General features: G+C 48.4%; 2 protein-coding genes across 4 annotated transcripts; one reads left to right on the plus strand and one right to left on the minus strand.

Annotated features, from left to right (window-relative positions):
- The first annotated feature begins 265 nt into the window (after positions 1 to 265).
- On the plus strand, positions 266 to 3,422 carry MRPL40 (mitochondrial ribosomal protein L40). The gene is made up of 4 exons (XM_049620563.1): positions 266 to 451; positions 776 to 859; positions 1,807 to 1,965; positions 3,029 to 3,422. Exons 1-4 carry the CDS (start codon positions 399 to 401, stop codon positions 3,351 to 3,353), a joined length of 621 nt encoding a protein of 206 aa, XP_049476520.1. The 5' UTR covers positions 266 to 398; the 3' UTR covers positions 3,354 to 3,422.
- Positions 3,423 to 4,845: 1,423 nt separating this feature from the next.
- On the minus strand, positions 4,846 to 10,839 carry CD3H22orf39 (chromosome D3 C22orf39 homolog). Of its 3 annotated transcripts, none has more exons than XM_049620566.1 (3): positions 10,711 to 10,839; positions 10,396 to 10,563; positions 4,846 to 7,945 (listed from the first exon to the last, which is right to left on the minus strand). In XM_049620566.1, the coding sequence occupies exons 1-3, from the start codon at positions 10,732 to 10,734 to the stop codon at positions 7,820 to 7,822; spliced, it is 318 nt and encodes a 105-aa protein (XP_049476523.1). In that variant the 5' UTR covers positions 10,735 to 10,839; the 3' UTR covers positions 4,846 to 7,819. The 3 variants fall into 3 exon arrangements, with proteins under 3 accessions (XP_049476523.1, XP_049476522.1, XP_049476521.1); XM_049620565.1 differs by having other exon boundaries at positions 4,846 to 7,948; positions 10,711 to 10,836; XM_049620564.1 differs by lacking the exon at positions 4,846 to 7,945 and having other exon boundaries at positions 7,968 to 10,563; positions 10,711 to 10,838.
- Between the last annotated feature and the right edge of the window lie 412 nt (positions 10,840 to 11,251).

The raw sequence follows: 11,251 nt of genomic DNA on the forward strand, positions 1-11,251 counted from the left end.
TTTCACAGACGCAGGCACTTGGACCCAGAAGGACGCCCTCTCGGCCACTCCGGCTGCACTGCGGGGTCTTGGCCCTCACAGGGGCGCAGGCCGACTAATTAGGGGAACCACTGGCGAGGTCGTGTCCTCAGCCGGGGAGGGCTCTCCGCCGCAAACATAGGCGGAAAGGAAGACGTCACGCGAGGCGCTAAGCGCTCAGAGCTTGCCCGCGCGTCGTCAGGACGTGCGGGGCGGGGCCACGTCGGGGGCGGGCCAGGTGCAATCCAGCCCTCCTCAGCCGGAACGCGGGAACGCGGGAACGCGGAGCCACGGGAAGGCCGGACCTTTGCGCGGCGCACGGCGGGACGGACAGCCAAGGGTGTGCGCCCGGAAGGAGCCGGTCGGCTGCCAGAGGGGCCATGGCTGTCGCAGCGCTGAAAGCTTCCGCCCGCGCTCTGCGCTCGGGGAGCTGGTGAGTGCGGACCTCAGCAGTGTCTCGGGCGGGTGCCTCGCCTGCGCTCCCTCCCTGACCACTCTTGACCACTTTATCTTCGGGAGGAGCTAGCTGATCGCGCCTCTTCCTGTGGTTGGAAAACCAAGGACCCTGGCGAGCAGGGACCCTGCCCAAGTGCTCTCTAGTGTGAACGGGTGGGGGGGGGGGGGCGGGTTGAAGTCTCCCACATTGACCTCGTCGTCACATCCAATAGTTACAAGGGCCCCAGATTTTGAGTATCATAATTTTTTCCCTTTTTCCTGTTCAGTGGGGAGAATCAGACATATATCTTATCTCTTTCAGGCTTCTGGGAACTTGGCAGACACAGATTAGAGACACCCACCAGCGAGCTTCATTATTTTCCTTCTGGGAACTCATTCCCATGAGGTAAACTACCGTGGGCCTGACCTCTTTGGGGGTGTCAGCGGGAGATTGATGTGCATATGAACAGAAGAAAGCAAGAGACCACTGGACACTGTTTGCAAAATTAATTTCCTGCAAATTTTCTCAGTAAAATTTTGGCAGATGCTTTTCTGTCTTTCAGCATTCTATATGTGGAACACTGCTGTCTGTAAACACAAAACAAAAATTTAACTTAAAAGTGGTTTAAATAAAAATTAGTTTTAGAGGGATTCTTGTATGTTTTAAAGGACACAGCATAGACTTGTTTCTCCATGGGCCTTCCATTTCTGGTTCCCTGGAGAGGTGGGGAGAGGCATGAGGACTAGATTTCCCACCTAGGAGTCCGGATACTTTCTAGGGACTTGATTCACAAAGCTCAGTCTTGATGCTAGAGAATTTAATTTTTAGTAGTATATTATCACCAGAGGATATATGTTCTCAGGAGTACATCAGACTTTTGTCAATGCTCTAGGATGGGGAAATTTGTTAAGAAATCCTGAAAAGTAAATAGGGACACGCCAGTCACTTTTATTATACTGTCTTAGTCTTACTAAAATCACTTTTAATAAAAAAATCACAAATCCATTTATAACATAATGATTTTCTAATTCATCCGTTTAGTATTTTCAGTTTCCATTGCAACCCCAAGGCACACCTGAACCCAACACTAAAGATGAGTACTTTTAATTTATATCCTGATGCCATATGAAGTTTTTCTAGTCCTTCCTGGCTTAACAGTACCCACAGTTCTCACAAGGATCCTGGATTGGAGGCCATCTCCTTTACACACTCCACTGGTGAAGTTAGACCCTTGCATAGTTCCTTCCCCAGTGGAGAGCTCAGTATAAGTTCAGGGCACTTCACCTAGTGCCATGTCTCAGCATGTTCTTGAGCCTGAAGAGGAAAATGTCTAATGTTTGCTTTTCCATTAGAGCAGAGCCTCTGAGAAAGAAGAAAAAGGTAGATCCTAAAAAAGACCAAGCAGCAAAGGACCGTTTGAAAAAGAGAATCAGACGACTGGAGAAAGCTAGCCAGGAGCTAATCCCCATTGAAGATTTTATAACACCTGTGAAGCTCTTGGATAAAGCAAGGTAAGGGTCCTCTAGGGTTGAGGTTCTCAGGACAAAAGAGTTCCATCATCTTTGGCTAGTTTTGTCTGCATTTCATGCCTGTGACAGGAAGGGGTGAGTGGGTGTGGGGTGACTAGGTCCTGGACTGAGTCCTTTTCTCCTTGACTGTCTTGTGGGAGTTGGCAAAAGTATTCTTTTTTACTTTTTTAAATATTTATTTTCAAGAGAGCAAGTGAGCACAAAAGCCGGGGGGGGGGGGGGGGACACAGAGGATCCAAGCAACTCTGTGCTGACAGGAGAGAGCCTGATGCAGGGCTTGAACTGGCGAACCACGAGATCATGACCTGAGCTGAAGTCAGACACCCAGCCAACTAAGCCACGCAGGCACCTCAGTTGACAAAAGCATTCTTTGGTGGTGCTCTTGAATGGCTGAAATGGGAAAGAAACTCGGAATAACTGTTTGATAAGCCAGTTCATATTGTTGCTTTCTTGCAAGAGGAGTTTTAGCTGTATGACTGATGACTTGGGTCTTGGGTCTGCAGCCCTTGCCCCATCTTGATGGTAGAAAACACTTAGCCTCAAGCTTTATGATACAAATGCTCATAGTTGGCATGTGTTGTGTGTAGGCTTGTTGTGTGCTGCCTTGTAAAAAGTGTACCATTTATAAAGTAGCACTTTGCCATACCTACGGCACATGGCACGTGCTTTTTTGGTACTCTAGTGGGCTGATCTGGGCTCTTGACTCCCTGGGATTTGGGTGTCCATTTTCATAACACCACTTCACTGAAAAGTCACCTCTCACCAAAGGTAGTCTCAGCCTGGGGCAGAGGAAGTGCTGCCAATTTTCTTAGAGCATCACTGTTTCTTGCGTCCACATAAAGCAAATAGCACTGGCTTCCAGCGTCAGTTACAGCTGTTACACCAACATTCCATTCTTTACTTTGTCCCTAACTTCCATGTTTTTCTCAAAGTCTTATCTGTTTCTGGCAGTGGGGAGGGCTGGGTCATATGCAGTCACCCAGACTGCCTGGCCAGTGACACTGGTGATCCCCAACTTCACACCTTTGGATTTGTGTGTTCCCAGACAGCGGCCTCACATGGAGCTTCCTTTTGAGGAGAGTGAGCGGAGAGCTCTGCTTCTGAAGAAGTGGTCCCTGTACAAGCATCGAGAGCATGAGATGGAGAGAGATGCCATCAGGTCCATGCTTGAGGCCCAACAGGAAGCTCTGCAGGAGCTGCATGTCCTGTCCCCAGAGCTACATGCGGAGGCCACCAAGCGGGACCCCAATTTATTCCCCTTTGAAAAAGAAGGGCCAGATTACACGCCACCAGTCTCCAACTACCAGCCCCCTGAAGGCAGGTACCATGACATCACCAAGGTGTACACACAGGTGGAGTTTAAGAGGTAGAGCTGTAGGCTGCCTTTAGAGCCAGAACAGGACTCAAGCACGTTGTGAATAAATGTTTAATCAAGTGTCTGTTTTATGTTAGAGTCAAAATTAATTCACCTGAGAATGGATGGGGGTGAGAGATGCTACCCTTCCTTGTCTGGTATTGGGGAGTGAATGGCCAAGACTTTGAGTAAAAAGATTCCAATCCTGTGGGGCAGACACCACCAGCAAGAGGCACAAAGTACCTCAAGGAGAAATGAAGGATGTGCAGGTTGTGTACTGTGTATGGCACACCTGTGCAGACAGGCAGAACCTTCTCATTGGGGCAGATGGAGCACTTGGGTTTCCTCGTATCTTTGGCAGGGCCAGCTTTGGGTTTTAGGCTGGGAAGGGAGGCTGAAGAGACTGGAGCAAGCCTAGGACACACTAAAGTTGCTGTGTCCCCTAGGAGCACATGGCACCCCTCTTATTCAAGTGCTGTTAGTCCAGAACAGTGAACGTATTAATGTGCTGGGGCTGCCAGAACAAAGTACCCTAAACCAAGAGGCTTGAACAGTTGTTCTGGAGGCCAGAACTCTCAAGATCAAAGGGGTTGGCAGCATTGGTTTCTCCTGAAACCTCTCTCCTTTAGTTTGCAGAGCTGCCTTCTCTGTGTCCTCACAGGGTCATCATCCTTCTGTGCCTCTCTTAATAAGGATACCAGTCAAATTGGATTACAGCCTACTTTAATGATCGCATTTTAAGTTAATTACCTCTTTCAGCATCTTATCTATAAAGTCCCATTCAGACATACTTGGAGTTAAAGCTTAAACATAGGAATGGGGGGGGGGGGAGGGCACAATTCAGGCCATAAATAGTGAAGGTCAAGTGAACAAATAGAGCCTGCTAGTGACTTACATAGCCACCTCAGAAAAGCTTTGGGTTCTTCACTACCTTAGTGCTGATAAACTGGGGAAACAATTGAGTAAGACTTCAGGTTTTCCTAGTGTGTGGTTCACTTCTGGTTTACTTAGATAAATGTTTTTACCGGAGAAAAACCTGCCTAAGGATTCTAAGTTCTTTGGCTCTACCTATGAGCCAGTCACTGAATCCAGCCACTTTTCACCTCATTGCTACCTCTGAGGTCCACGCCATTGCCAACTTTTGCCCGTTCCACTGCAACAGCCAACTCATCTCTCCATGTGGGCATTCCCCTTGTCCCTGCCAAGCTCCTCTGCAAGGCAACCAGAGGGCTCTGTGAAGCACAAGCCAGGTCAGGCATTTGGCTCCTGACCACCCTGCTTACACCTTACAGTAGCCCCCCATCCACCTTCCCCTGGTCTGCACATGGCACTTGCTTATTCCTTGTGGCCTGTGTGCCCCTTTCTTCACAAGGCTCAAGCCTCTTAATCCAAGTCTGGGCTCTGATGTTGCCTTCCCCACCTCCCTGCCCACTGCAGGTGCTTTGTAGTAGTGCTTTTCAAAAGGTTTTCATCCACTAGGTTATATAATCAATTCATGGGGTCATGGCCAGCAGTTTTAACTTTTTATTTTGAAGTAGTTACAGATTCACAGGAGGTTGGAAATAAGGATGCAGGGAGGGGCTGTGTGTGGTTCTCCCAGTCTCAAGTGTCAACATCTTAAACACCAAGTAGTGTCAGTACCCAGAGACTGACATAGGTACAGCCTAGAGTGTATTTAGGTTTCCCACTACGTCTGCAATCATCTGTGTGTATGCCTAGCACTACAAAATGTCATCATTCAGCTCTGTATATGTCAAGGTTCCATTACCACAGAATGCCCTTGTGTGCCCCTTAATAGCCATATCCACATCCCTCTTCCCATCCCTAACCCTTGGCAGCAGTAACCATTCTCCATCTATAATTACATCATCTCACCAATGTTACATAAATGGAACTATCATATGTATCCATTTAACTCCGCATGGTTTCCTTGAGTTTCACCCAAGTTGCCACATGTGCAGTTTATTTTCAGTGGCACAGAACTGAAAATGTCAGTGTACCACACACTATACAAGGATTGTTTTGTGAAACTTGTTTCAACCATATATGCCGTATACAAAGTATGTACAGATCATAAAACCCTTGTTATTATGGGTTTCATGCAAGAGATCCTGCTCTATTTTCTTCACAGCACTTAACATTACTTTAGACTTATTTAATGATGTTTAAATGTTTTGTCTGTCTCCTAAACTCAACTAAAACTCTTTGAAGTAACTTGCCCATTTCAAGACTGCAATCCTGGCATGTAGCAGGTGCTCAGATGTTGTGAAGGGTGAACACAGGAGCAGGTGTAGGAACATTCTGTGCAATGATGATTGTCAACGTGGAACTCATTGAGTAGCAGAGAAGGAATAAGACTTAACAGAGCAGTCAGTGGCAGGCAGCCTCCGGCCCTAAAGAAGCACGTAGAGTGTGGATCCCTTGAGGTGAGCCCTTCAGGACTGCTGGCTGCTATTGCAGCCCTGCCCCAGGAAGCCCAAGGGATCATATGCAGATTGGAAAATTCAAATATCCCTTATGTTTCCGAGTGAAGAGAATGCCCGTAGATCGCCAGCAGCCTTCCCTCTCCTTCTTGGCTTGAAATGCTCCAGAAAGTAGCCACACCACAAAAGAGATAACCTGGTTGACTCAGATGTGAAGGCACCCCACCCTGGGATGGGCTCTTTATACTCACCTCTGTTCCTGGGCTCCTATGTGCACACCCACACCACTCTCAGGGACACACACACAGGGAGGAACCATAGGGAACCTGTGTACACACATCCCCACCACTCAACAGGTACATACACACACAGGAAGGGGTTATTGGGGTCCTATGTGCACACCACTCCCCCCCTCACCTCACAGGTACAAACATACAGGGGGAGGCTACTGGAACCTATGTGCACACCCCTCACTACTCCTAGGTATACAGTCACAAGGAAGGACCACTGGGGACCTGTGTGCACATTCTCCCCTCGCCCCCCACTCACAAGTACATACACACTCAGGAAAGGCTACTGAGGACCTACACGCAGATCCCCTAACATTTACAGGTACATGCAGTACAGGGACTCGGCATAGCAAAGGAGAAAATGCACATGAAAAGGCAAAGTTTTCTTTAATGTATGCCTTTCTGAAGTGATGGGATTATTTTGCCCCGAAGAATGTGTTAAAAGATGGTGGAGTTAAAACATGTCCTTTCTGGCCAGGTTGGGGCCCAGTCGTGAAGAAGTACTAAAATGCGGTGGGCCCGGGGCGCCTGGGTGGCTCAGGCGGCTAAGTGTCCAACTTCAGCTCAGGTCATGATCTCACAGTTCGTGGGTTCGAGCCCCGCATCGGGCTCTGTGCTGACAGCTCAGAGCCTGGAACCTGCTTCGGATTCCATGTTTCCCTCTCTCTCTGCTTCTCTCCTGCTCACTCTCTGTCTCTCTCTCTCAAAAATAAAATAAGCATTAAAAAATAAATAAATAAAATGCGGTGGGCCTCAATGGCCAGAAAGGAGCAGGGAGGGTGCTGGGCACAGGGCCAGCCTCACCCTCAGCACCATACAATAGGGCCTGCTATGCAGCCACAAGATGCAAAATTATTAGTAATAAAAAGACCTCTCCAAGAACTAGAGTTCTTGTTGGTTCATGTGCATATATTTTTAAAACATCTACAAGAGTATAAGCACACAAAATCCCCAAACTCTCCCAGTACAACAATGTCAGGTGCTAAATCTAACAATCTCAACTATTAAATTGTGGATTTAATGGTCAGCTTTTGTTTGGAATAAAATATGTGAAATGGCTTTTGATATAATCTACATTTTCTAAAAATGACCAAGGGATATTCTGAAGGAAAGAGACCAAAATTCCATTGTGTCTCGGGCTTGGCTCTCCTAAGCCAAGAGTCTATGAACCCTTTTAACGCAAGCTTATGTATTCTGTACCTGTGTGCATTTCTTAAAAACCAGAGTCTTCAAGAGGCCTATCTCGTAGAAGAAGAAACACCCCACCTGTGTCTGCAGAGGAACTGAGTGAGTGGGCTGTAGCTCTGTGTAAGCACCAGGGGCTGGCAATGCAGTTTCACCAAATCGAGGACCAGGAAAGGCATTCACTACAACACAACCATTTAGCTACCTCATTCTGATCCCCCTACATGACCACTTGGGTCAGGGCTACCACTCAAGAGTTTACCTGAGAATGCTGCTGTCCCCAAGAGGGGAACACAAACCAGCCTGACCTGGCTGCTCACTGGGATCTGCAGTGGTGTCTGGCATCCTGGAAGCTGTGCAGTGGGTGAAATTGTCTTTCAGAGCATTGCAGCAGCAGGTGCAGTTCAGGTTCAGTTCACTCTGAATGCAGGTGAAGGGTGCGCAAGTAGGGCTGGAGACCTCAGGCTCTGTGTTCTAGGCGGTAGAAGCTCTCAGGGACCGACTAGACTCTTTTGGCCAGTCACTGTCCTTAGGGTCCTGCGATAGCCCCACTTAGATCAGGGGAAGCCATTCAGGAGTGCTCGTCACTGGTCTTTCTCCTCCTGTGGCAGAGGGAGGTGCCAGTCTGCAGGAGGGCTCTGCCTCAGGGCCCACACGAGGGTGTGTTTCCGTGCAGCCTGGACTCTCGCACGCTCACTCTCACAGAGGGACTGCTGTGCAAAGGAGACCCCAATCACTTCTGGCTCACATGGCCCTTGAACCTCCCTCCTCCTTAGCACCCTCCCAAACACAAGTCAGACAAATTTGGCTGCTTCCACCTAATAAACCTTGGCGATTGTTCCGTATTAGAACACACACATATAGATCATACTTTCTCCCAAGCTACTGTGAAAAACTATTGTGCAGTTCACCATAATTTGAGTAAATTTTAAAATGTCTTCTCCTGGGTCTCAGGGCTTGATGCTTTCGGTCGACTTAATCAGGTTTACCTCCTGAGACCAGGATGGGGCTGAGAAGAGAGACAAGAGTCTGAAAGAGTGGCTAGAGTGGGGAGGGTAAGGCAAGAGACACATGAGCAGGGAGCCCCAGACAGGCAAGGAGGAATCTAGATTAAAGATAATAGGTGACACTCAACCAGCAGGCTTTTCTCTGCCACTCTCGCACCTCCCCCCACCTGCTCCCTGCCAAATAAACACAGGGCAGTACCTTACCACCATGAAAGGTGCACTTGGTAGGCACCAGGTGTTCTACTAGCCTTTTTACACATATAATTTCACCTTCTCTAATTGTCTTTGCTAGAGCTCAACTGTCTCAATGTTTTTGTTCTTGTTTAAAAAGCAATCAGCAATGCAAAGAACATGAAAAACTCCCAGACTTCTGGAACTGAGGTGAAATTCACAGCTTCCTCAACACAATTTTAGAACTAAATTTTAATGCTACACATTTCCCTGATGATGGAATAATCTACTGGCTACTGTACTTCCTCGGTTTTTCACTAAACCATATACTACAGGTTCCTTTCCCTGCCCAGATAGATTCGCTATTTATTCTTTTTAATGGCTATGTAATACCCCACTGTTTGGAGGAAGTTATTTGGTTAAATGTCTATTAGTGGCATTTAGGATGCTTTCAGGTTTTGTGCTATCACAAATAACAATGCAATGGATATTTTAAACTTTTAACTGTGCACTGTTACCCAATTACTTCCCTAGGATGGACTTTCAGAAGTAAAACTAGGGGGTCAAAAGGTATTCGTTTGGATAATCAGATGGAATTGCTGGATAATCAGAACACGTAACACTCCACAAACACTTGCACAAGTACCCCTGCTTCTCCACATCCTTACAGACACTTCTGATGTGTCACTGGGCAGAAACCACTGGTCATCTGACCTTGTATCCCAGGCCATTTGATTTTTTTGAATGAATTCCTTCTTCCTGCCCTTTGCCAAACTTTTCTATTCTGAAATAATCCCCATTTAATCTTTTTTTAAATGTTTGTTTAATTAGAGAGAGAGAGAGATGGAGAGCAAGCAGGGGAGGGGTAGATAGAGGGGGTAAGAGAGAGAATCCAAAACAGGCTCCACACTGTCAGCACAGAATCTGACTTGGGGCTCAAACCCACACCATGAGATTATGACCTGAGCCTAAACCAGGAGTCTGACACTTAAATGACTGAGCCACCCACGCACTCCCCATTTTTCTTACTGATATATGAGCTCTCTCTTAAAAAAAAAAAAGTCATTAACCTCTTCCTATATAGGCTATAAGCTATTGTTTAAAATTTTTTGATTTCCACTTATGGATTTGTCATCACTTTTATACAGGAGCTTGGTTTCCATATCTGTTTGTCTGTTTCAATAATCACATACATTTAACCATGCTGAAGCAGTCCCCAGTCCTGCTGGGCCCTCACCCCTTTCCCATGAGCACTGCACCTTCAAGCTTCTCTCCATCTCCCCAACCAAAAGCAGCTCTAAGGCACGGAAGGTGCCAGAAGGGCAGGGGCTCGGTTTTCATCACTCCTGTATCTCTAAGAGCTCCCATCATGATAAGTATCTGCTGAATGAATGGAAAACTAGAACTATCTCCTCATTGGTCTCTTTGCCACTCCATAATACATTCTCCCACCATGGCAGTCAGACTGACCTTTTAAAGATATAAATCAAGTCATGCTTCCCAGCACACGTTTACACTTGAATCTAAACCCTTTTTTAAGGCCCACCAGATACCACCTGGTACCTCTCCAGCCTCACCCCCTACCTCTCTACAGCCCACCCTCCTTCTGCTCCAAACACCTGGACCTTCTTTCTGTTCTTCAGATGTGCCCGCCTGGGTCTGGGTGAAGGTTCTTAAGGCTGGTTTCTGGTTTTTCAGGCCTTCCCAATATCCCCTTCTCTGCAGGCCTGCTAAGAACACTAACACTCTCTCCCTCCACACTCTAAATTCTCCTCCTTTGTCTTCAATGTATGAAAGCCCCGTTGATATGCTAATTTTTCGTATTTCTCAAAAGAAAGGAAGCACAAAAAGAGGAGGGACCCAGTGAGTACTCCTCTCCGGCGTCTCAGGGCTTGGAACGTGGGAAGGGCGTGATCCGTGCACTCGGACGCTTCAGCAATACACCCCCTCGGCCCAGCGCCACCCCTGGCTCCCTGGCACACCTGGGCCTCCGCGCTCCGGCGCTCCTCCCACTCTCGGCAGTTGGCCAGGTCGCGCCGCCACTGCTCGCAGGCTGGCCGCTCGCCGTGGACGTAGTAGTGGTGCAGGAAGTGCCTCGCGCTGCGGCAGAGCTTCCATTCAGCGCTGTAGGTCTCGCAGGGGCGCGGCGGCTGCAGTGAGAAGCTCGCCTGAGCCGGAGGCCTCTGCGCCGCCCGCCCAGATGCCCATCCCGCCTCCTCCTTGGAAGAAGGCTCGGATAATCCGGCCACAAGGTCCGAGGAGGTTTCCCCCACTTCCCGGGCGCCCCCAGCACTTACCCGCCAGCCGCCACCATCCGCCATTACCGGGCGACTGCCGAATCCCGCCTCTGAACTCGCTAGCCAATGAAAATTGAAGAAAGCCGGCACCGTATGATTGACGGATTGACGAACCAATGAACTCAGAGATATGCCGATAACTCCTCACCCACCTCCTAGTCACGAGCTAATAAACAAGACATCAGGGCAGAACAGCCAATAACACCCGGGGGCGGTGGCACGTGGAAAGGCGGGGCCCATGAGGCCCAAAGGATAGTGGGGGGGGGGGGGGGGGGGGCGTGTCCCGAGGGTTACTAAAGTCTGTAGTCCTTCCTGGAGGCCAAAGGAATGACAGCTGCCTGGTGCCTGGCGGGCGGCCCAGGTAGCACTTCGTTACCTATTTCTGAAACCACGGGGTTCAGGCCGGTTTCATTTTCATAAACCTCAAAAGACAGGGCTCATTTTCATAAGCACATACTGAGCATCAACTCCATGTGGCGAAGCTGCCATGTCTGCGGCTACAGTAGTTTCACTTGAGTGTCCACTTGAGGGTGAGGGTGAA

The sequence above is a fragment of the Panthera uncia genome (genome assembly GCF_023721935.1).
Source record: "Panthera uncia isolate 11264 chromosome D3 unlocalized genomic scaffold, Puncia_PCG_1.0 HiC_scaffold_8, whole genome shotgun sequence".
NCBI lineage: Eukaryota > Metazoa > Chordata > Mammalia > Carnivora > Felidae > Panthera > Panthera uncia.